Raw genomic sequence first — 26,302 nt, 5'->3', positions numbered from 1 at the left:
CTGTGACCCTGTGTTCGGATTCAGTGGGTTGGAAAATGGATGGATGGATGGGACTTTCTCTTTCAGCAAAAAATGACTGAAAAATTGTTACACAGGCAAACTGACAAGTATTCCAGTGGTCAAGAGACATCATTTACGCTATTCTTGCTGGGTGACTATATGTTATTTTGGAAGAAGGTCTCATAAGGAATGGCGACTAGTTCCCTAAATGGCCTTGGAGCTCCTATGCCTGCTCCCTCCTGTTATTATGAGTAATGGGATCTAAACATAGAAATCACAATGAATTTCATTCACAAATAAGTTCACTTACTTTATAATATTTTTGTTAATAATAAATTAAATATGTATAAAATTTTCATTTTAATATTAGTAGTGTTATGTACGTGTTTGAGAATTGATGCAATCCTTTTCCTTTCCAATAAGAAAACTTTGAAGAGTTAACTGTTAAACAAGCAGATCAAACCGAGAGATATAAATTCCAAGGATAAATAAAGCTAGTGTAGGAAACAGTGCTTGCATCTTTAGAGCACCCAAACCATCGAATAATCCACCTACTAATATCAGAGAAGCTCCATCAAACTCAGCATTTAGATTAATTAAGACAGTGTACAGAACTGATAGCTGAGGCTGTCTATATTGCTGCTTTCCTACTTTCTTTCTGTTCTTGTCAGCCATGGTGGTACATGATTAATCTTGGAATGAATTTGTTATCACCAATTGACATCCAATTTGTTTGTATTCAACTGATATTGTTGTTGTCTGAATGCAGAATAATCAGTTTGAGAAATGTGGCTGATCTAGGACAGCTGGAATCTCAACTTAAAAACACTTCACACTATCATATACTGTATTATATTATATTATATTACAGTAATCCCTTGCTATATCGTGCTTCGCCTTTCGCGGCTTCACTCCATCGCGGATTTTATATGTAAGCATATTTAAATATATATCGTGGATTTTTCGCTGCTTCGCGGGTTTCTGCGGACAATGGGTCTTTTAATTTCTGGTACATGCTTCCTCAGTTGGTTTGCCCAGTTGATTTCATACAAGGGACGCTATTGGCAGATGGCTGAGAAGCTACCCAACTTACTTTTCTCTTTCTCTTGCGCTGACTTTCTCTGATCCTGACGTAGGGGGATTGAGCAGGGGGGCTGTTCCCACACCTAGACGATACGGACGCTAGTCTAAAAATGCTGAAAGATTATCTTCACGTTGCTATCTTTTGTGCAGCTGCTTACTGAAACGACATGCTGCACGGTGCTTCGCATACTTAAAAGCTCGAAGGGCACGTATTGATTTTTGCTTGCTTGTTTTTCTCTGTCTCTCTCTCTCTTTCTGTGCTCTTGACGGAGGGGGTGTGAGCTGCCGCCTTCAACAGCTTTGTGCCGCGGTGCTTCGCATACTTAAAAAGCCAAACAGCCCTATTGATTTTCCTCTGCCTTTATGACAGTCTCTGCTCCTAACTCCTTTGAAGAGGAAGATATGTTTGCATTCTTTTAATTGTGAGACGGAACTGTCATCTCTGTCTTGTCATGGAGCACAGTTTAAACTTTTGAAAAAGAGACAAATGTTTCTTTGCAGTGTTTGAATAACGTTCCTGTCTCTCTACAATCTCCTGTGTTTCTGCGCAAATCTGTGACTCAAGCATGACAATATAAAAATAACCATATAAACATATGGTTTCTACTTTGCGGATTTTCTTATTTCGCGGGTGGCTCTGGAACGCAACCCCCGCGATGGAGGAGGGATTACTGTATATTATACCAGTAACGGTGCACTGCACGATAACATGAAGTGAATACACTTGACTTGAGCATTCCTAGTTTTCCTACTCTTTCTCTTTAGCATTCATTTGCTCAGAGGTTGATGCGCTTGCTGCTTCCTGAGCAGCTCTTCTTTTCTCTACTTTAGCGGCCCGCTTCTTCGCTTCTTTTGTCAGCATCAGTGTTTGTGTTGCAATTACTTAGTACGTTTTCCTTAATTTTTCGCTTAAGCTGACACTTAAGTCTTCAATCTGCCTCAAGAATGATTTAAGATATGATGAGGTAGGGAAAGTGATGGTGAAGGTGGTAGGGAATGAGAACGGCATCCGTATAAAATAAAAATAAAAAGATGAATAACCTTGGAGGTCAATCATCACCCCAAAAGCGGATAGCAGATGTCACATAGTATATCTGTGCCAAATTTCAGGTCAATAGTTCAAACAGTTTGCGAGCTACAGGTCCAGCCCCGGGCGTGGTTAAATCTCTTGGCACAAAGTCTCTTCTCATGGGACTTGAAATTATCTCTCTGAAAAAGTCATGTCTCGTCCCGGGATTTTTTTATATAATAGAGAGATTATATTATGTGCTCTCTCATTGCCAGGTTGGACTTCCTGTTTCCTGACCACTGGTACCCTTCTAGTGGCATTTTTACTCTTGCCAGTCAAACACACCTCCACATTGGACAGGATTTGGCATTGACTCATATGACTTTTATGTTTCCTGCGCCTCTTTAGTCTTAAGACACCACCCACAGATAGTTGGAGAAAAATGAAACACATTAGCAGAGAAAAGCAGAAGTTTAGTCAGGAAGGAATTAAAAGCGAGCCAGAGACGATGGCAAATATATTCAACCAAATGCAATCCTAATCAATATTTTATGATGTTAGAGGGATACATTTGCCTTACAGTATGTGAATTTATAAAACAGCCTACACGATCCCACATGGGTTACAGAATTCTTTACATGTCTTTACTTTGAACAGGAATAGCAATTTTTAATAGATTTCTCAGGGATGAAAACGATCGTCTGTGCTTTCTGTAGTGTAACACTTGGTCACTCTGCTGCAATGTGTCAATTTTTTTTTTTTAAACCTCCTACACACATTTCTTTATTGTTTCTTGGTTACCTCTGTCATGTGAAAAGCATTAAACTTTCATACAATATTCAAGGACTTTCTTTATTGTCACAATGTCCATAATGCAAAACTTTGAAGGAGAGTAAAGCAGCATGAGCAGAACATTTTTTATTTGTCAATGACAATGTTGGCAGGCCTTTTAGTAAATAGACGTAAGATTTGTGTTCATAACATTTTGCTGTTGACACTGTCCGTTTTGTGGGTTAGTTCAAAAATGTAGGAAGAGCACTGAACTGTTAAACTCTTTATTTCATCATAGTTAGAGATATTTACAGTATGCACTTTGCTCCAGGAGATGGCAAAAACAAATAAAAAAGCTAACATAAATTGGCCAGAATGCACAAGCATCATTCAGCCATTCATTTCCTAACTTATTAATTTAATTCTGGGTCATAGGAGCCAGTGACTAATGCAACATCAAGGACGCAACCATCCCTGGACAGGGCATCTCACACTCACGCACACACACTGGGACAATTTAGAGTTGCCAGTTTGTGATGCCCTGGGTGCCTGGAGCCTTGGCATTACCTGCTTCCTGGGACATTGATAGTCATGAACCAGGGATGGATGGTGCAATGGGCTTGGTGCAAAAAATGCATTGTGCAATTTATTCAAACAGACAGTGTTCAAAAACATAAGTGCAGTGCAAAAGCTTCATTAATTAAATAATCAATAAATATTGCATTAAAACCTTTGCTCTTTGTGAGATATAAAATCAACTGATAAATAAATCCCATAAATAGATTTAAAAATCAAGACTAAAACCGAGAGATAAAATCGGGTTCTTTCCTGCTCTTCTCCTGTGAGCTTCAATGTGTCTTTCTCTCCTGTCTCCTCCATTGACATTGAGACACCAGCAAGAGCAGTCATCCATTAATTTTTTTTCCCAGCCACCTCAGCCCATAACCCGCTGGGAGGCCAAAAGCCTGTCTCTCTCTCTCTCTCACCCCACCGCCATTTGCTGGCGTCTGTAGGATGATCTTCAAGGCCATTCAGCTGCTCCCTTAATGCTAAGTGACCCGTCCCTAGAGCACCATTCCTCTCACTCACCACGGGGACTCTGGACCGGCTTGCCTCTTGTCCACTTCACATGCTCATACTCCAGATCTCACTCTTGGTCATTTCCAACCCACACTGTTTATTTTTCTTCCAACATCTTTTTTTCCTTCTTTCTCTATACTCTTCAGTCTTTTACTTCTCAATTATTTTTCTAATCATCTGATCTTTGTCATACACAGACTCTTTATATACCTTTGTGGGTGCAGGTGCTTTCACCAACTAACCAACTAACCATGGAGCATCAGTGGGGAATGGCTGAGCTGACTGCGCTTGGACATAAACAAGAAATACTCCTGGGCTGCACGACTTCTTGCTTACACACACCACCACGGTCCCCTAACTCACTTTACTACACAGCCTAACTCATACATCTTTGGAAAGAGGCTTTAGAGAAAAACTTACAAAGGCACGAGAGGAACATTTAAACTCAAACACACAGTGCCAAGGCTGGGATTAGAACTGCATATTTTAAATATGTAAAGCAACATCTCTAACCAGTAAATAACTCCAAAATCATTTCACAGATTTCATTTTTAAAGTGAATTAGAGACCAGAACAATAACCTAACACATTTTAAAATATTAGCTGGCCTACTGAACTAAACCTTTTCATTATTCTGAATGCCTCAGTCATGTCACCTCTTACTCTACTTTAATTAAAAAGAGAATTCTCAGTTCCTTCAGTTTTTCATCCAGGTCCTGGAATCTGCATAGAGGACCTTCTCTGGATTTTCTCAAGCATTGTTATGTCTTTTTTGTAATATGGACACTAAAACTGCACACAGTACTCCAGGTAAGGCTTCACTAGTAGGATTATATAACTTAAGCATAACCTCCCTTAACATCTGGCCAAATAACCTAATATTTTAAGTACAAAGCTAGCTTAGTGATTGATAGTTACATTTCACTAACAAACATAAGATTATGTGGCCTGTCTTGGTGCAGAGTTTCATACCACTGTACTAATCACTAAAACTTTTTAACCATATTTAAAACATATTCTGCTTTAACTCTTAAATATAAATATAGTTAAGTTAAAATACAATCAAGAACATAATCATTAGTGAGGCATTGTGTTATTCAACTGTAAGGGAGCCATCTTCACTAGCACATCCCTGGTAACCGGAGCACCCACAGGAACCTCATTTTGCTCCTCTGGTAACGGGATATCATATGCCACTTGGGGTTCCATTGGTGCAAGACCCCACTCCTTGTACCATGTGACGCATGAGTCACTGTCTTGCACCCCAAAACACAAGGCTGAGTTTCAGTACTTTAGCAAAACCAGCTTTATTCTACAGCATGGTTATTTATTGTAGCAGGATCTACCACTCTCCGATACATAGACACAGCAACTGGGCATGGTTGGGACCAGGTCATTGGCCAGGTTATACTGTTCCCTGCATTTATAATGTTCCTTGCAGCACCCATCGGCAACAGATGTGTATAGTGCGATCTCGAATGGCTCGTAGTTGCCTCTAAAGCGCTGTGCTAGATAGATAGATAGATAGATAGATAGATAGATAGATAGATAGATAGATAGATAGATAGATAGATAGATAGATAGATAGATAGATAGATAGATAGATAGATAGATAGATAGATAGATAGATAGATAGATAGATAGATAGATAGATAGATAGATAGATAGATACTTTATTAATCCCAATGGGAACCTGTGGTTGCTCGGCAATGGACAAGCAGCCTTCCACAGAAACAGAAACCTCACCCTGTGGCAGCTGGAAGACTTTTCCACGCCGTTGCTCGGACCAACAGCCTCCTCAGACCGAATCCCCAGTATGGACCCATATGAAAAAGAAATAACAGTGGGAAGTGAGTGCAGTGCTACATCAAACATGGAGGAAGCAGCGGCCGCCATTCAAATAGAGTTTGCTCTCCTTCAATGAGACGATAGCACCTTGAATTTCGCATTCAAACAAGCCCACATCACAAATGAGAGAGAGGACCTGAACTTTAAAACAGCACATTTTTTAAATGAGGATGGTATCCTGTATTGGGTGATTTCTGATTACATTGGCGATGGCCATATCGAGCAGCTGGTGGTCCCAAGTGGGCATAGGGAGGTTTTAAAAATTGCTCACAGTCACGTTTTGGGGTGTCACCTCAGCACATAAAAGACAAGACAACGCATTTCAAAATGTTTTTATTGGGTGAATATGGGCTGGGACGTGGAGCAATTCTGTAAGGCCTGTCCCAACTGTCCAATAGTTTCTGCTCACAGGCCCACCAGGGCAGCCCTTGTACCGATGCCTATTTTAGATGTCCCCTTTGAGAGGGTGGGATTAGACATTGTTGGCCCACTTCCCAAGAGTAAAAGTAGCTTTCAGTATATGCTCGTGTTAGTCAATTACACCACAAGATACCCAGAAGGTGCCGTGCTGTGGCAGGCGGACACCCTGTCTATTGTAAAAGCTCTCTCAGAAATGTTCACGCTTATTGGCATCCCTCGCGAAATTTTAACTGATCAAGGCACACCCTTTATATCCGGTATCATGAAGCAACTATGCAAAAGTTTTGCAATTAAGCAGTTATACTCCATGGTTTATCATCTGCAGACGAATGGCCTGACTGAACCCTTTAATAAAACCCTAAAACAGATGATTTGGCCTGTGGCCCATGACAACCCAACCTCCTGGGATACAGTAGTGCCTTTCTTCCTATTTGCTGTCTAGGAGTCCCCGCAAATGTCCACCGGAATGAGTCCTTTTGAATTATTATTTGGCCGCTGACCGCGTGGTGTGTTACACATTTTTCGGGAAGAATGGACAGGGACTCGTGAGGTGCCCCCTGGGGGGAGATTTGTTGACTGAGTCGTTTTGCTGCAAGAACAGATTAGATTGCCAGATTATCCTCTATTGCAGTGGAACATCAGCAGCGCAATCAGGAGGCACAAAAACATAACTATGACAAGACAAGTAAACTCTGTGAGTTTAAGAAGGGGGACCGTGTGCTGGTGTTGATCCCGTCCGATCCACAGTAATAGAAGAGCGTATATTCCCAGTGAATTATAAAGTCAGCATTTTAAAGGAGTGGCACAACCACCATGAAGTCCAGGTCACATCCATAGTGGTTCCCCAGACCGAAGTTGCTATTGGGGATGATTTAACTGACATGCAGAATTGCATTCACTGATCGCGTGGAACTCCGATGTTTTATCCCCAATGCCTGGCCGGACAGACGTGGTGGAACACAAGATCGTAACTCCGTTACTGTACAGGTGCCTCCGTACCACCTGTCAGAGGCAATGAGGAAGGTGATACACAAGGAAGTCTGGCAGATACTCCAGTTAAGCATGATTCGTCCCAGCAAAAATGAGCAAAAAAGTCCTATTGTACTTGTGTCAAAACTGACGGTTTGGTTCGGTTCTGTATTGACATTAGGCGTTTGAATAAGATTTCTAAGTTTGATGCAAATTTGATGCCGCGTGTGGATGAGGTGTTGGAGAAGATCGGGCAGGCCTTGTATATTTCCACCCTAGACCTCATGAAGGGTTACTGGCAGGGGCCCTTGGAGGAGTCCTGTTGTGAGAACACTGTGTTTGCCACTCCGGATGGGCTGTTTGAATTTACGGCGCTCCCTTTTGGTCTCCATGGTGCATCGTTGACCTTTCAGCGGATGATGGACCAGATCCTGCATCCCCATTCCATATGTGTGGGTGCCTATCTTGATGATATAATCATTTTCAGTAACAACTGGTTATGTCATCTCGTCCACCTTCGGGCGGTACTTGACAGTTTGCGGCTGGCGGGGTTGATGGCTAACCCTAAGAAATGCAGGCTGGGTATGTCAAAAACCCATTATCTGGGGTATTCCATGGGGAAGGGTTTGCTCGAGCCTCAAATGGACAAGGTGGGGGAGGTGCTTGCGTATCTACATCCTGAAACACAGCGGTAGGCTCGTGCCTTCCTCTGGGTTGCGGGGTACTATAGGTGGTTCATCCCCAATTTTGTTCATCGGGCCGCCCCCCTCACTGATTTGACAAAGGGCAGAAAGAATCATGGTGTTGTCAGGAACCGATGCCTCTGACAGAGCCTTCTCTGACCTAAAAGCTGCTTTATCTTCGTTCCTGGTTTTGCGTAATCCAGATTTTTCAAAGGAATTTATTCTGAAAACGGATACAAGGGCTTTCGGTTTGGAAGCGGTGCTCTCACAATGTTTTGAGGGGGAAGAATATCCCATCATGTTTCTCAGCAGGGAGCTGCTGCCCAGGGAGCACAATTATTTGACCATTGAAAAGGAGTGTTTAGCGATTAAGTGGGTGGTGGAGGCCATCCGTTACTATCTCTGGGGATGGCGGTTTACCCTGGTGACTCACCACGCCCCACTTCAGTGTCTGTACAAACAGATGGATACAAACACCAGGCTCACTCAGTGGTCTATTAGTTTGCAGACTTTTGCTTTTGATGTTTGCCACAATCCTGGGGCTGCACACACCAGTGCTGGTGTTCTCTCCTGCCTGGCTGAGCCCAGCTTGGACGGTCGCTTCGCCCACACTGTTGTGGACAAAGCTAAGGGGAGTGATGTGAGGTTTCTGAACTCTTTTGGTACTTTCCCCAATGGGATGTCATGCCAAAGCACAACTGCCGCGTCTGTGGAGGGTTGCTTGTCCGTCGCCAAGGGTTCACAGCGCAGCAGCATAGCGCAGATGGGTGATGCAAGGAACATTATAAATGTAAGGAACAGTATAACCTGGCCACTGACCTGGTCCCGACTCTGCCTGTTTGCTGTGTCTATGTATCAGAGGGTGGCAGATCCTGCTACAATAAATAACCATGCTTTTCCAGTTTCAAGTAGAATAAATAATAATAATAATAATAATAATAATAATAATAATAATAATTCATTACATTAATATAGCGCTTTTCTCAGTAAAGCTGGTTTTGCTAAAGTACTGAGACTCAACATTGTGTTTTGGAGTGCAAGACAGTGACTCATGCGTCACAATATATACATATTTATATAAAGTCTTTTTTTTTAATCTATTAGTGTTGACTAATAAATAAACTGTAAATATGGAGAAAATGATTAATAACTTCATGCACTAGAATTTAACAGATTATTTTATTAGTTCATAATTGGGTTTCTGAATTTGAATATTGAGATAAAACTAAATGAACAAAGGATAGGTAAAAATGTACGCTAATAGGATGGATGAGCTTGCTGGGCTGAATGGCCTGTTCTCATCACAATTCTTCTAACATTCTAACCCAAATTTAGACAAGAGCCTTGTGATAATTGGTATACTGGCTGGATCAAAAAACAGTGCTTCATATTCACTCCTGATTTGTACATTTCAGTAACACCAAACACTATTTATGAGCTCCTTGAAGTGATTATTCTTATCTTTGCACCATGCTTTCAATAGTCTTAAGTGTTATAAATAAGTTGACAGTTTAAAAAAGAAGTTCAAGAAATACTTGAACCAGCAATTTTATAGCTTAAATGTTAATGAAACTCTGGACATTCTGATAACATTTAAATATTAAGCATACTCTACATTGCATTTAATAGGAATTAGATTAGGGCTGTGTTATGCTGTATCTGCAAGATGAAAAACGTTAATAAGATTTTTGAGCTGTTTCTTTTTGCTTATTGTGACCAATATTTTGTTTCCTGTTGTATTTGTTTTACTTGAGGGGCTAATATTTACCTTTAATTAAATGGTTCTCTCCCAATCTGAACAGTCAGACCCCACAAACCAAAGTTTAACACTTGGTGGTCTGTGGCCATCTGTGGACTCACTTTTGTGTGAACCCTGCAGGAGATGCCGATTTTATTGAGAGAAAATCATAGTCATTCCACTGATTTCAGGTGGGAACTAATTATTCTCTTTGAGGATTTGAAATATGATTGGTTGAACATGAACACAAGTTCAACTCCTGGTATGAAGAGTGGGCATATTTATACCATCAATGAAAACAAGCTATTTTATTTTTTTATCATTTCATAATTGTTTCTTAAATATTGCTTAGAAGATTGTTTTAAGCGTCCAAAATGATTTATCACTATTCTGTCTTTCAACAAAAAACTACAATTTCAGTTAGGGTGTAGATGTTTTGATATCCACAATATCTATCTTTAGACAACTTAATTTTAATTTCTAATAAGTGTTCAGAATGGGTTGACATCAAGAAATTAAAAAGATTAAAATCAAATGAATAAAAATGAAGGAAAGAGCTAGGCATTTAATAGCATAGCCTATTGTGTAAAAAAGTGCTATTAAATGTCCTAAAATGAGAGAAAGAAAAAAGACCAGTGCTTGACAGGTTAATTACCGGTCTTTTTGAAATGAAATATAATGGCATCTTCCTGTAAAAATGAAATGAACAATTCTCCAAATTTGTGAAGCAACTTTTTACAGCTTGTATGTTAATAGAATTCTGAGCATTCAGATGATTAAAAGGATTTAATTAATAAAGTATATACTGTAGTACTGTATAGTGTAGATTTTGGTATAGGCATTACAGTTGGCCGTGTTAAAGAAAATGAAAAAGTTGGTAAGAAACATAACATTGTGGGCTGTTGTGCTATTTAATTTTATGTATTGTGATCAATATTCTATTTCTTGTTTTATTACAGGGGCTAATATTTCATTTTGGAATAATTATTAATGCTGGCTTGATATTTTATTGGATTTTGGTCAGTAGATTCTATATTACCCTTCACTAATATCTATACAAACCTACTTATATTTTTTACTTCAGGTTATTGTGTCTTTTACTGAGTTCTAAAGCAGCGGACATCTCTGTCTTGGTCATGGGCTGCACTCTCTTGCCATTCTAAAGAGGGCCTCACATCACTGTTGCTGGATCCTCCTTCTGTCTTTAAATTGAGATGAGAGAGAGGGTTCCAGCAGTGTTTGTGGAGTTTATTGTGAATATTGCTTTTTTTGGAATTTTCTGGTTTATCTGATTATTCCTTCTGCTCTTGGATTACTGATTTTGAATTGTGTATGTACTGGGAGTTGTTCATCTTGGATGGCTTTTTTCAATTTTTGCTATTTTCTAAATATTGTCAATCAATTCTCAATTTATAAAGATTCTTGGTTTGAAATGTCTCTGCAAAGTTTGTGTTTACGCTTTCTTTTATAAGGCATTAAATTTTATTTTTAATGACTTTCATTACATTTTGAACATTAGGGACCTTCTTCGATCTTCTTATTCTTTCGGCTGCTCCCGTTAGGGGTTGCCACAGCAGATCATCTTCTTCCATATCTTTCTGTCTTCTGCATCTTGCTCTGTTACACCCATCACCTACATGTCCTCTCTCACCACATCCATAAACCTTCGCTTAGGCCTTCCTCTTTTCCTCTTGCCCGTCAGCTCTATCCTTAGCATCCTTCTCCCAATATACCCAGCATCTCTCCTCTGCACATGTCCAAACCAACGCAATCTCGCCTCTCTGACTTTTTCTCCCAACTGTCCAACATGAGCTGACCCTCTAATGTCCTCATTTCTAATCCTATCCATCCTCATCACACGCAGTGCAAATCTTAGCATCTTTAACTCTGCTACCTCCAGCTCTGTCTCCTGCTTTCTGATCAGTGCCACCGTCTCCAACTCATATAACATAGCTGGTCTCACTACCGTCCTGTAGACATTCCCTTTCACTCTTGCTGATACCCGTCTGTCACAAATTACTCCTGACACTCTTCTGTACCCATTCCACACTGCCTGCACTCTCTTTTTCACCGCTCTTCCACAATCCCCATTACTCTGTACTGTTGATCCCAAGTATTTAAACTCATCCACCTTCGCCAACTCTACTCCCTGCATCCTCACCATTCCACTGACCTACCTCTCAGTTACACACATGTATTCTGTCTTGTTCCTACTGACCTTCATTCATCTCCTCTCTAGAGCATATCTCCACCTCTCCAGGGTCTCCTCAACCTGCTCCATACTATTGCTACACATCACAATGTCATCAGCAAACATCATAGTCCATGGGGACTCCTGTCTAATCTCATCTGTCCACCTGTCCATCACCATTGCAAATAAGAAAGGGCTCAGAGCCGATCCCTGATGTAATACCACCTCCAACTTGAATGCATCCGTCACTCCTACCACAGACCTCACCACTGTCACACTTCCCTCGTACATATCCTGTTCAGCTCTTACATACTAGTCTGCCACTCCCGACTTCCTCATACAATACCACAGCTCCTCTTGTGGCACCCTGTCATATGCTTTTTTCAGGTCCACAGGACGCAATGCAACTCCTTCTGGCCTTCTCTAAATCAAAACCTGTTATTAGCACTTGGGGGTTGGCAGCCTGGGTTGTAGCCTAACTGGGCAGGCAGGTGGAGACCCTGGCCTACTTTATGGCTCTTATTGGAGGCTTCACACCCCTCTCACCATGTTTGTGACTCCATATCAAAAAAATATTGTACTGATAATCCATCTTGTTTATGATTAACAACAAATTTTATATATGGGTTCCCATGCTTAACCAACACTGCACATTGTACCCTGAACCTCTGATTTCTTTTGTGGACCAGTAGTGATTAGTGACTATCTTCGCTTGTGCTTTCTTATAAAAATATTTTTGAATGTCAATCTAATTAACACATCATTTTCCGCTATAATTATGATGTTTCCTCTTAAAATTCAAACATACTGTATTAGTAAAAGAAAATCTCACTTGCCTCAACCCATGCTGAGTGTCTGCTTACACACCCTTACCGGATATCACATTGTCATGTTAATTTACTTCCATATACAGTACCATCAGTACATTGTCATTTCTAGTGACTCTTACGTTTCAAGTGAAATTTTCATCTATTCTGGCAAAGTGACCCAATTCAGAATTTAGCTAACCTAGAATAACTGAAATTTAGACTTTAAAAATTAAAAACTGCCTGTATAAGTGGACATTTCTTTGTACTATATACTGTATAATGGATGCTATTTCTTTGTTTAATTATCAGTGTTATATTTTTTATCTGCAAGTATTATGCAATTCTTTTAACCTTACTACTGTACCAGTAAATATATTCTTCAGTCATTGTAACACTTCATGTTATTACTACACGTTCATGGCTTGTGTCTGTGCATGAACGTGCCATCGCAGCGGCTGTCTTTAAAAGACTAAGACACAGCATGTTTAGTGTCTGCAGTCAACTCTTTTGAGGGTTTGTGCCTTCAGAAATTTCATTTGCTTTTCAGTTAAATGTTAATTTTGATTTCCTACCTGCTTTAATACTTGGTGATTCTGGCTTCCCCTTTTAGTGTTAGAATTTAGGGTTTCCTATGTGACTACTCTTTTGAATTACCTCTATACTACAAATTAATCTGTGTCTTGCATAATAAGAATAAATTGAAATAGAAAAATCCAGTTCAACATGTATTTCTCTTGCATTTTACAAGTAATTTTAAAAGTATATTTTGCTTTGACTTGTGAAGCTCTTTGTGATAGTGTATTGTGTGAGGGGGGCTCTATAAAGTAAAGATTAAGTGAAATCAGTTTTATTATCCTCTTTTTGAATATTGCCCCATTAATCTGTGTGATAAACATAAAGCTACTTTTATTATGGTTGACTTGACCACTTCATTTTTATATACTGTATATAAAATCCAACGTCTGTCTGTCTGTCTGCTTTTCACGAGAGAACTACTTAACGGATTTAGGTCGGGTTTTTTTCTAGAATTTGCTTGAACATTACTGTTGATTTTGCAACTTCTCTCATCGTGCTAAGAATCGTACTTCGCTTGCAGGAGCGATATATTCATGCTATTCTAAGACAGAGGCTGTGGGCCGAGGGGAGGGGGAAGCGTGACGTTAGGGGAGTAGGGAGCTGGGCAGGGCCCTCCTCACTCATGCGCCAACTTCCATTCGAGTCGGTCTACCTCTGTGTTTTGGAGCGTACCATGCCTCCACTTATCTAGCGATACCTGTTTTTTTATTGATTTTTAAAAAGTTTGTCCTGTTTCACTACTACATGGGCAGAGCTGCGGGGGACAGCTAGTTTTATATAAAATGGGATGATGACTGTGGCTATTTTAAGCAGAAAGTAACAAACAATTCAAAATAAGATAGAAAAAAACAAGTCATTTTAACTAAGGTTAAAAAAAAAACAAATCACCTCTCTCTGGACAAACTGATTCAAGCATTGGAGAAGCCATTACTAAGGAGGTAATAACTTTAGAAACCTGCTCTGCTTTCTTTTCAGGAGGGAACTACTCAGGAGAAACACTGCATAATCCACGGATCTGTCATATCCCAGGATTGACAAAAGTGAGAAAATCAGGCCTGTCCCATCTGATCGTGCAGTGCCTTAAAATGTGACAAAAGGGGATGGAAAGGCAATTCCCCTATAGCTACTGCTGGGTCTGAATTCCATTACAGAAAGTGCTCCAGGCTATTATTCTATTAAAAAAGACACAGCTACTTCACTAACTGGGGAAGGACATATCTAATTTGATCCTCCAGTGAAGGCATCATATCATTTAGGCACACTCTCCTCCTGAAAGCAGGGATGGAGGTTTATTACAGAAAGCCCTGAACTGAATAAAGCTGTTTTGATAATGGATAAATGGGGTGATTAGCAGGGAGTTCAGTGTTTGCATATATCTCTCTGTCTATAATACCTACAGTAATTGTCAAGTTTTTGACCGGTGGGGCCACACAATATCCATATGAAAGAAAATGTATTCAGTCATGTCTTGGAGTTATTTCATTAACCTCAGTCTCACTCACACTACCAGTAAACCTCAAGAGAATGTACTTCTAAAGAAATACACTATAATGCAGATGTGATCATAAAATTTTAGCTAAATAATCCCATCAAAAACTACACAACAGATCATGTGAATGGTACAATGATACATTTATTTTTTTTCCAAAATTAGCACTGGCTGGTACTTTTTAAAGGAGCAAAAAATAAATTCTGGACTTTTCATAGCTCTTCACCAGCTTGTGCTGCAAAGCCTTGACTGGGAAAAGCTCATACTTGTGCCAAGAAGTAATTTAAAACAAAAAAGATGGGTGCTCATTTTAATGGGGAGAATAAGGAGCAAGACACAACATTATGTGAATTTCCCCTTGGGATTAATAAAGTATCTATCTATCTATCTATCTATCTATCTATCTATCTATCTATCTATCTATCTATCTATCTATCTATCTATCTATCTATCTATCTATCTATCTATCTATCTATCTATCTATCTATCTATCTATCTATCTATCTATCTATCTATCTATCTATCTATCTATCTATCTATCTATCTATCATTAACCTAAAAGTTCATGTTGCACATGTGCTCACACACTTGGGGTAAGCGTAAAACACTGCAGGATCCAAAGGGTCACAGGAACACTGGCCCCAGTAATAATAATAAATAGTTCTTTGCATTTATATAGCGCTTTTCTCACTACTCAAAGCGCTCAGCAATTGCAGGTTAAGGGCCTTGCTTAAGGGCCCAACAGAGCAGAGTCCCTTTTGCCATTTACGGGATTCGAACTGACAACCTTCTGATTGCCAGTGCAGATCCCTAGCCTCAGAGCCACCACTCTGCCAGAAAAAGGCTTGCCGCTCAATATAAACACATTACTACAAAGCAACACTTTCCTAGATAGGAAATTAAATTAGCATATGATGGAAAAGTGTGATTACCAAGAGAATGCTGAGGGTTATTGCAAATATTCTAATAGTTTAAATTACTGAGGAAAGATTTTCAGGGAAGCCTTTTGAGGTCTGAAAATTGAAAGTACACCTTAAGATAAAGATTTAGGAATTATAGTGGTCAGAAGCCATTAAGAAGGCTAAGCGAATGTTAGGTTATATAGAGTGCTGATGTGTGGAGTACAAGTCCAAGGAGCTTATGCTCAAGCGTTATAAGACAACACGCTGGTGAGGCCTCATCTGGAGTACTGTGTGCAATTTTGGTCTTCAAGTTACAAAAAAGGCTGGAAAAAGTCCAGAGAAGAGTAACAAGGCTGATTCCAGGGCTACAGGGGATGAATTATGAGGAAAGATTAGAAAGAGGCGAGCCTTTACAATTTTAGCAAAAGAAGATTAAGAGGAGACATGATCGAAATGTTTAAAATTATGAAGGGAATTACTCCAATGGATCGAGAACACAAGGACACAGTTGGAAACTTATCAAAGGTAAATTTCAAGCAAGCATTAGGGTTTTTTTCTTCACACAGAGAAATATAGACACATGGAATAAGTTACCAAGTAGTAAAATCTCTAAATGTAGCCAAATTAACAATTAGAAATGTCTCAAAATGCACTTGAAAATATCTGGAAATACATTTTAGATATCTCAAGTTGAATTACAGATAATTAAAAATGTATCTTTTCCAAGATATCTGAAATGCATTTTATGATATCTCAAATAGTTTTCAAGATATCTTGTAATGGCATGCTATACATTTTGAAATATCTGAAATGCATTTCAAAAAATCTTAAATGCATTTTTGGTATATCTTGAAATAAATTTCTGTTCATTTTGCATTATATCTCAAATATATTTCAAGATGTCTTAAAATCCATCCCCAGGCATTTCAAGATATCTGAAATACATTTTAAAATATCTTAAAATAACTTCCTGTGCATTTCAAGATATCTCAAATGCATTTCAAGAAAGCTCAAAATCACTTCCTGTAAAATTCCTTATTCTTTCAATAAAACTTGCTGTCTATTGTGAGCTTTCTCAAAATGTATTTGAGATACAGTATCTTAAAATGCTCAGGAAGTCATTTTGTGATATTTGAAAATACATTTAAGATATCTCAAAAAGAATTAGATATCTTAAAATAGGTCTCTGCTCCACTTGAGATATCTTAGAAATTATTTCAAATTGTATTTCATGATATCTCAAACCCATTTTGATATATTTAAAAAGACATTAAATTATTTCAAGATATTACAAATACATTTTCAGATATCAACAGTACAATTTAAGATATCTGAAATACATTTCCAGGTATCTCCAAAAAGCTTCATGTCCATTTTCAGATCTGAAATGAGTTTCAAGATATCTTAAATACACGATGTTGCATAATAAACAGAAAGTCCCAATGAAAGAATAGGCAATTTTACAGGAAGTGATTTTGAGATAACTTAAAATGCACTTGCAGTTATTTTAAGATACCAGAAAATGTATTTCAGATATCTTGAAATGCATTTGAGACATCACAAAATTAATTTCAGATATATTTAATATGTAAAGAAAATTATTTTAAGATATCTCAAAATGACTTTCAGGTATCTTAAAAAGTAAATTACATTTTAAGATAACGGATAGCACTGGTAAGCTTTGATGGGCTGAATGGCCTGTTCTTTGATTGTTCTAATTCTTCTTATTTTGTACAACAGCAACATCAGTCTTTAATGCAGAAATTACACTGGCAGTGTTATATTTTTCCTTTCACATTGTTTTTAACGTATTTTACAATAGGATACATAATACAATACATTAGGCTAACAATTTAGGTAATGCAAAAATGCATCCAGTACTCGAATACTTTTATGTAACAAGACATGAAGAATTGCATGTTTGATGGTAATCACACCTACAAAGCATTAGTAAAGTATCAATTCATCTGTGCAATGTGGCCTACTAAAATATCGTCACCTTGGAATGGTCAGATTTGGCTTAAGTGAGACATATTTCTCTTGATATTACATACTTCAGTATAAGACCTGTAAATCATTCATATTTATAAGTAATTTCACCACCATATTACATGGTCTTACAAGTGCGCCATGATGCACCGAGATGAACAACCACTGTACTGATCCTTTATTATCATAATTAACACCAGAAAAACATTTTTTAAGATATTGTTACGTCAGAGTAAAGGAGTAATAGATGCATTTGGCTGTAGCTAAACTAAAGCGTTACCAGCGTTAGAATAGCTGACTATCAGTCTGATCAGAAACAGGACTTAAGCGTACATTTTTAGTGTGCATCAGTATTACTGTATATTAGAATGTTTTCACCAGTCAAAACAAATCGAACTTATGGTTAAAAGAAATACAAATTTAGCGAAACAGACAAATATAGTTCAAGTGGATAGATATTATTTATTATTTATTTGCCACAGCAACAGCTACATACCAATTTAGGAATGACTTCCTTGAGCACTTCTTGAACAACTTCACGCAAAGAACTGGCATCAATGACAGAACCAAGGGATAATAGAGCATCCTAGAAAAAACAACAAAAAAACAAAAATGAGTCAACAATTTTCATTTATTTTCCCTAAAACAGTTTTATCATATAATGCTATTATGTATATGGAAAGCGAACAAATAGATACCTAGTACCTTAATCAAATGTTAAGAATTAAAAAAAACAAGGCCAACTACTGCTTTGTAAATATTTCATGTGGCATAATAGGAGTGACGATCAGCCACATTCAAAATTCCACTCACTAATGGGCACTATTTTTCCACTAGAGAAAAAAAAAACACATTAAGAATTAATGTAATATTTTGATTGTTTTTGCATTAACCAATAATAGGTATCAACAAAAAATACAAGACTAAACTATTTTTTATCTATGAAGAACATTTGAATAACAAATAGAGAAGTTGTCCCTAATCACCTTTTTAATTTTTTTCAGCACCTAATGTATTATTCAGCCTCTCCTGTTTACACAACTTTTCCTTCTCCAGTTTTTCTCTATAATGTCTCTTGGCTTTCATACCACAACTTATGTCATTTTTTTCAATATAATGCACATTTCATCCAACACAGTTTTTGCAAGTGTTGCCATGCAAGTGTACAGTACTTATGTAAAGAAACACATGGCTGTTGGCATCCGTGTGCTCCTAGTCACTCCCTGCTAGTCTTGCTGTGGACTTTGGACGCTATGCGTTGACATTGAACAGTCCTCAAACTTGTACTGTCATGACTGCAGTATAAATAAAAACAGCTCACACAGCCGGGCATCTAAACTTTAGTCACTAAGAAAATCTTTCCTTTAATTAATTCGAGTTCAAAAACAACCAAAAGAAAACATATTTCATAGAAAGAAACCGGATTTTGACTTGTGATTTGTTTTGTGACTAAAAATCTAGCTCAGTAAGTAATATCGTGAAGAAAGATGTAACAAATTCCACGTACAGACTGCACCAATGTCCCTGACTATTCTTATAATCTCTGTCACTCACAGAATATGTTTGCACTCTGGGATAGCCAATCTGACCCACCATATAAATTATTGTCCATTCTTGTATGTTTCTTTTGGCCTTTTACTTTTTCCAGCTTCACATGCAACTGACAGAGTATTACGGCAATAAAACATTTACGTTAATATATTTCAATCAGGAAACTCTTTGTCTTATGTCAAAAATACTAGCTTAGGGATGCGTCTCCCTGCCACTCAAAAGAAGACTCAATCAGGAGAAATCAAAAAATGGGACACAGTCAGTAACTGCTTTTCCTTGTGCCCCTTCTGGCCCTTATCTGGTCCCTGTGGGTCCCCACAAGATCTAAGGACAGTGATGACTGGATGCAAGCATTTGGCTTCTGAAGAGAATGAAACCTACAACCAGGAATTATATAATTAATGGGGCAATTCATCAAAAAGATTAGAAGTGATAAAAATCTAATTAGCAGAAAATTATGCCTAAATCAGTTAACAAAAAGAGACACTATATAACAATAATTTAACAAGAAACTTTCTGCAAAAGTAAATATAAATCTCTCTATTATAAAAAAAAAATCCTGGAAAGCAAAAGCAAGGCTACGATACATGATCTTCTCGGAAGTTCTCAGAAGACATTTACCAGACCCGCGAGACAAAAGAGACTAGCCACGGAGCGTCTCGCAGGGACCGTAAACATAAGACTTGGTGCCAAGAGATTATCCCAGGGACATCTCGCGGGGACGTGGAACATGAGATTCTTGCAAGACACGCCCTACTTACAAAAGATATCATATAAGAGCTCACACATCAAAAAACACTCAGTCGTGTAAAAGCACGTAGTACACACAGATCAAGTGCTCTCAGCACATATAAAGCGTATAAGGATAATACAGAGAATAGAGACCCAAAGGCGTTGGAGAGAAAAAAAGGCAGATAAGAGATTATGAAAGCAGTGGAATTTTGAAAGGCTTAAACAAACAATGGCGCGATACACATGCAGAGAAAGGTACAGAATATGAAAGCAGTAAAATTCAAAAGTATTGTAGCGTCCCAGCCAGGTTGAGGGCTTTTTTGGTTTTAAGTGATTGTTAGGTCCGATTGAGGGAGGGCGGAGTACAGCACAGAAGACTGATAGTGGGATATTGATTGATGTGGTAAGGGGGGACATTGGAGAGGCTGCTAGAAAGTTGTGTTTGGGGTTAGGAAGTCGGTGATTGTTCAAGTAAAACTTTTGTGACACTTTATCATGTCAGTCGCTACAGTGTCAAAGAAAAGATAGAAAAGATCGCATTACCGCAAACAAAAGGTGATTAATCATCAGAACCAGGTGTAATTGAAAAAATAGCAGGACAAAGCAAGGTCAGAAATGAAAGGCAAAGTGTAGACAACAAAGTCTTTTCGCATTCACATCATTCAATGCACAAAACGTGGATTTACACAATAATGGACCATACGTTATGAGAATCTGTGGTCCCTGAACAGTTAAAGCAATGCCAAGTTAAATTTCAAAAGAATACACAATTCGGTCAGGTGTACTGTATATTGATGAACACGGAGAAACAATGCAAATTTTAACAGGCAAAAAGAAAGGTAATGTATATATTCTGCAAATAACATTACACACCAAAGGAGATCGTGATATGCCATTCGTATTAAAATGTTTACAGTTTACCGGGAGAATAGCTTTTGCTATGACAATCAATAAATCACAGGGACAAACATTAGAAAAAGTCAGATTATTTATTAGAGAAACAGAAACAATATTCACTCACGGGCAGTTATACATTGCGTTGTCACAATGTGTCTCCAAAAATTATTGTTTTTAATGAAGCTTTAAAGTAAAAGTGCAAATAATGAAACTGAAACAATTCCAAAGAAAAAAAAATGTAAAATTGTATATCCGATTAACCAAACACAGGGGTTGGCGAGCGGACCGAGCAGGGGGCGAAACCCCCTAGTTAATAGAAAAAGAAAATACTCAGTAATACAGTACTTAAACGAAAAAGTAAAAAACTAAGTAATAAAAATATAATAAAAATTCTCAAGAATAAAAAGATAGCTAATTCATACCGGAAAAGACTTCATTGTAAAATCCACCTTAATGAAAGGATGTGTGTCTGACCGTGTGTCCATTTGGTTGCTATGTCTCTGTCATTCCAACTGATGGTGCATCACAAACGTTAACACTGCTTTTACGAATCTCAAACCAAATGTCAAATTACAGAGACATATGATGCATTGCAAACATTAACGCCAAAGTCTATGTTGATTACTTAGATTTCAACCTGACTTAGTGTAGATGGATAGCACAGCTAGAATGCAAATAAAGAAACAAAAGCCAAGGTCAAAGCCAGATTAATCCTTGACCTACTACTCTACACATACATTTATTCACTTAGCAGATGTTTTTATCCAAAATGACGTACATAAGCGGTTAACATAATCGAGTAAATATTAGCCTAAGGACTGTTTAGAAACCAGAACAAGGCTGCAAAACTGACAATCACAAGTGAAGAGCTCTAAGCCCAACAGAACAACACCAAACTAGCAAATCGTTTCTTAGAAAATGAGTACTAACACATGTACTACATATCTAAGGATGACAATCACAAAGCCAACCAACCATTGAGCAAACGAAGCACATGCTTAGGACATCAGGGGATGGGGGGCACCACAGAAATTTTCCATTGATGGATTTACCAGGGACCATATGGTGCAAAACTGCAAATGGTGCAGCTGAACCAGATTCCAAAAAAAGGGGGTCCCACATTAAATGAAAAAAATACATACCTATAAGAAAAATAATAACAACAGAGGCAGGCTGGATGCCTTAACTCTACCAAGTATACAGTAGAAGCAGTCCTATTGTGTTACATAGGATTTGATCAAAATCTTTGCAATTTGAAAAAGAGAAAACTTTTTTAATATAAATAAAGTGGAAGTTCACAAAACTAAAAATTATTTTCCATCTTATTGTAAGTTTAGTTTCATTTAGAAAAATAAGATTTTATTTTATGGCTTATTATTGTTAATATTTTGAACTATATATGGGGCACCAAATTCTTTTAAGCATTTAGGGCATCTAAAGTCTTAAACCAGCCCTGGAACCATTTAAAAAGAACAAAGATTCCAAAGGATAAGTAGTTAAAAGTGAAGTGGGGCAAAAGCACACAAAGCTGCATCGAGCAGATGTCTTTTACAATGTATTCCTCTCAGGTGACTGCAGCCAAAATGGCCACAGTAACTAAGAACACTAACTGTATGTTTCACCTGTTAAGGCTTTGAGCTAAATTGGAAATAATTAGGAAAGAAAAGGAAAAGTACAGAAATGGAACAAAAAAGTATGTTAAAAAAGGTGGAGAAGTTAGTAAGGAACAGGCACAAACTTGACACACAGTAATTCTAGAAAAATTGTCTAAATGTTTAAAAAATTATGTTATAAAATGGATTTTTGTGCATATAACTGAGTTAGGTAACTCTCATTCTGGTGAGTCATTTTGGCTTCAAGGTTTTGTTTAATCCAATTTCTTAATCTGAAGCCACCTCCTCCTTGCTATTTCAATAAAACGATTAGTAAGGAAATATGCATTCGCGCTTATTTCTTTATATATGGCCTACTACTATAGTATTTGGAGCAAGGCAGGAAAAAAACCCGACAAGGCACCAGCCTATCGTATAGCACAAGCAGTCAGTTAACCAAACACATACATCTTTGGGATGTGGAAGCAAAATTGGAAAACCCAGCAGAATATCTATGTGGACATGAGTGTCCGGGCAGGGATTTTGAGCCCACGACTCTAGAGTAGTGGCACAGCGGCAGTGATAAATATACCAACTGGCAGTCACTAAAACAAAGTAATAATCAAACAGTTGACAAGACAGAAATCAAGGTGACCTACATGTGCGAGGCAAGTTTGTAATTAGGGGAGATTTCATTTGTGCAGGTTTTGCATAGAAAGCCCATTTAATATATCATCTCTACTCTGAACAAAGGCTGTTACAGCTTTTCTTTAGCAAGATGAATAGGTAATTTTTTTCACTTATCACAAACCCGATACCATCTTAGAAAGAAGCTCATCCTACATCCTGTGGATTAAAACATTGGCGACAAAACAAAAAAGCATGAAACATTTAGCAATTCAATTAGTAAGAATAATATGATTTTGACCCTACTGGTTTTGATCAATATGACACCTAGTACATATTAACAATATTAAAACATTCAACATTATTATTTCCTGTCCTGACAATTTTCAAGAAAAATAGCAACAATTCAAAAGAGACAATGGATTTCATAGTTAAATATCACTGAACATATGAATTCAAGAAATAAATATAATTGAATTTTACAAAGAGATATGGCAGGCACCCTGGCGAGGGATTCTTTCTGTCTTGCACCCAGTGCATGCTGGGATAGGATATCCTGGATAAGTGGGTTAGGAAGATGGATTGATGAGTGGATATGAAAATGAATAGATGAACATTGTCCACAATGTAACACAAAATTAGTTTGCTCCCCACCACAATAATCAGTAAATAAATTCATCCATTCATCCAACTGTGCTATGCATTTTCATTTTCCAAGTCAGTCTTTCAAGCAGCCAGGGCTTATGTGTACAGCAGCAGTTACAAGTTAAGTCCAGTTTATCACAGAGTGCTGTAGTGATTTTTAAGAGACAATATGGTGTCATTCATAGAAACTGTAAAGAGTATAACTATATAAAAACAGAATAGAAATGAGATGACATCACTACCATAAATAAAAGATATGTAAATAATGAGACATACATACCCAGAAAGTCTACAGGGTACCTATAACACAAATTCATAACAAGTACTGCAATGTAAACCTCAATATTCTGTCACACCAGGCTAGTCAGAATTTACCATCAATTTAATGATGTGCCTCTTTCTATTATTGTTACAAGATTGGTAAACTAGTAAATTGTTGGAAAATAGGACAACCTTTTTAAAAATATGAAGGGTTGCACTTTAAAAAATACTTCTAATGTGCTATTACAATTCTTTTTAGAATTCAGCAACATCTTTTTAAATCGCCAATAAGCAGTGCTGCTGCTTGCAAATATGAAGCAAAGGTAAATCATGGTGTTGTAGCTTACTTTCTCATCAGGCTTTTTCATGAAACAGCACATACACTTCCTACAGTTAAAAAAGAAAGTATTTCCAGTGTGTAAGATGTTATACACATGTACTTGGGAACAAATGAACATTATACACATGAACTTGGGAGTTGTTGGGCTTGACTAAGTGTGCGGTAACACCGGACTAAAGGTTGACATAGTGTGCTAATTCCTCTCTTCCTTCCTCTGCAGATCCCCAGAAACAAAATCTACATAACGTCACTTCCGGGCCCTCCAAAGAATGCACTTCTAGTTCTGCCTCCGGAGACCTTCCATCCACTACCAAGCCTCTCACCACTTCTACTTTCAGCTCCAGAGACCCGCCTCTTCTTCCTTACCCACTATAAAGCCCCATATTCCTGCTAGTTAACAAGGTCAACATGTTTTAGACCAGCGTTTCTCAACCTTTAAGTATTTGCGACCTGAGTTTTCATAACATTGTTAATCGCGCCCCCCTAACGTTTATTTGAAAGGAGCCCACTCATACCAATTTGTTCTTTTTTAATTAATGATATATCATAGATGCATATTTTATTATACCTACTTAACTTTTATCGACATTTATCTAACTCTATATTTATTTTTCTAGTATCAGAATGTAGTTTAAGTTAATTTGTTTTGGTTTCAATAGATGTATTTTTCATATTTTCGATTCTTGTTTTCTTTTTTTCACATCTTCATACCCCCCTGTTTGCTACTTCGCGCCCCCCTAGGGGGGCCCGCCGCACAGTTTGAGAACCACTTTTTTAGACTCAGTCCTAAGAGATTACTCTTTTGCAATGCAATCTTCCTCTTGCTTCAAGTATATGGGGTGGATCCCCAAATCTCTTTTGTGTTATCTTGTCATTCTTACAGAGGTTACATAAGAAGAAGGCAATATGTGTGCAACTTGTCATGCTTGTCGGGCAGAATGGAGGAAAAGCAAGGAGTTTAACTGAAGTGATAGTGAAAAAGAATACATTTGAAATTACCCTAACATTGTGAGTAGGACCCACAACAACTTCTATCCACCAAGGAAGTACGTTCACAAGATGTGTGCATACTGAAAATAAAATTGGCTTTGGAGATTGTGGTACCGGCAGAGTTTCATTTTTTTCTTATTGGGAAGAGGAAAAGAGGAAGGCCTAAGCGAAGGTTTATGGATGTGGTGAGAGACAACATGCAGGTGATGGGTGTAACAGAACAAGATGACGAGGACAGAAAGATATGGAAGATGATGATCTGCTCCGGCAACCCCTAACATGAGCAGCCGAAAGAAGAAGAAGAAGAATTGCAATTATCAGGCTAAAAATTACAATTACATTACAATTACATGAAAATTACAATTAAATTAAATTAAAATTAAATTACAATTACATGAAAAATGAAAGGTAGTAAACACAAATAATAATGATGAATGTGTAATATATATCAAAAATATCCATACACAGTGCTTATAAAAAGTTTTCAGAAGTGTTCACATTTTATTTTAGTACAACACTGAATCATAGTGGAATCGACTTGGCCTTTTTGACACTCTTCCAAAGAAAAAGACTCGTTAATATCAAAGTGAAACCAATCTATCTCTACGGAGTGGTCTAAATTGTTCACCCCTTGGCAGCTTGGCAGCCAAGACAGCCTTGAGTGATTGTGCACAAGTCTCAATCAGCTTTGCACATCTGGACTCTACAATATTTTCTATTCTTCTTTGCAAAACTGTTCAAGCTCTGTCAAGCTCCATGGGGTTTGAGAGTGATCAGCCTTTTCAAGGTCTAGCCACAATTTCTTAACGAGACTGAGATCTAGACTCTGATTTGGCCACTGTAGAATGTTAACAGTGTTGTGTTAAGCCATCTCTGCATATCTTTGACTTTATACTTGGGGTTGTTCTCTTTTTGGAAAACAACTTTTCGCTCAAGTCACGTTTTCCTCCAACATTTCCCTGTATTTTGCATCATTCATTTTAACATTTATTTACAGCCTGCTGCGTAGAAAGATTCCCACAGCATGATGCTGTTTCCATCATGCTTCACAGTGAGCATGGTATGGTTTGGGAAATGTGCATTGTTTAGCTTATGTCAAACATGGCATTT

General features: G+C 37.9%; 1 protein-coding gene across 2 annotated transcripts in view; it reads right to left on the bottom strand.

Annotated features, from left to right (window-relative positions):
• The window catches only part of LOC114649974 (cGMP-dependent 3',5'-cyclic phosphodiesterase), a 736,214-nt gene that overhangs the window by 220,994 nt on the left and 488,918 nt on the right, over positions 1-26,302 (bottom strand). For both annotated transcript variants that reach the window (XM_051926538.1, XM_051926540.1), the window contains exon 3: positions 18,054-18,143. In XM_051926538.1, coding sequence (XP_051782498.1) covers positions 18,054-18,143 — 90 coding nt within the window. The remainder of the gene's footprint in view (positions 1-18,053; positions 18,144-26,302) is intronic.

Source organism: Erpetoichthys calabaricus, chromosome 4 (genome assembly GCF_900747795.2).
Source record: "Erpetoichthys calabaricus chromosome 4, fErpCal1.3, whole genome shotgun sequence".
In the NCBI taxonomy this organism is placed as follows: domain Eukaryota; kingdom Metazoa; phylum Chordata; class Cladistia; order Polypteriformes; family Polypteridae; genus Erpetoichthys; species Erpetoichthys calabaricus.
This window is presented reverse-complemented; position numbering and strand designations above follow the sequence as displayed.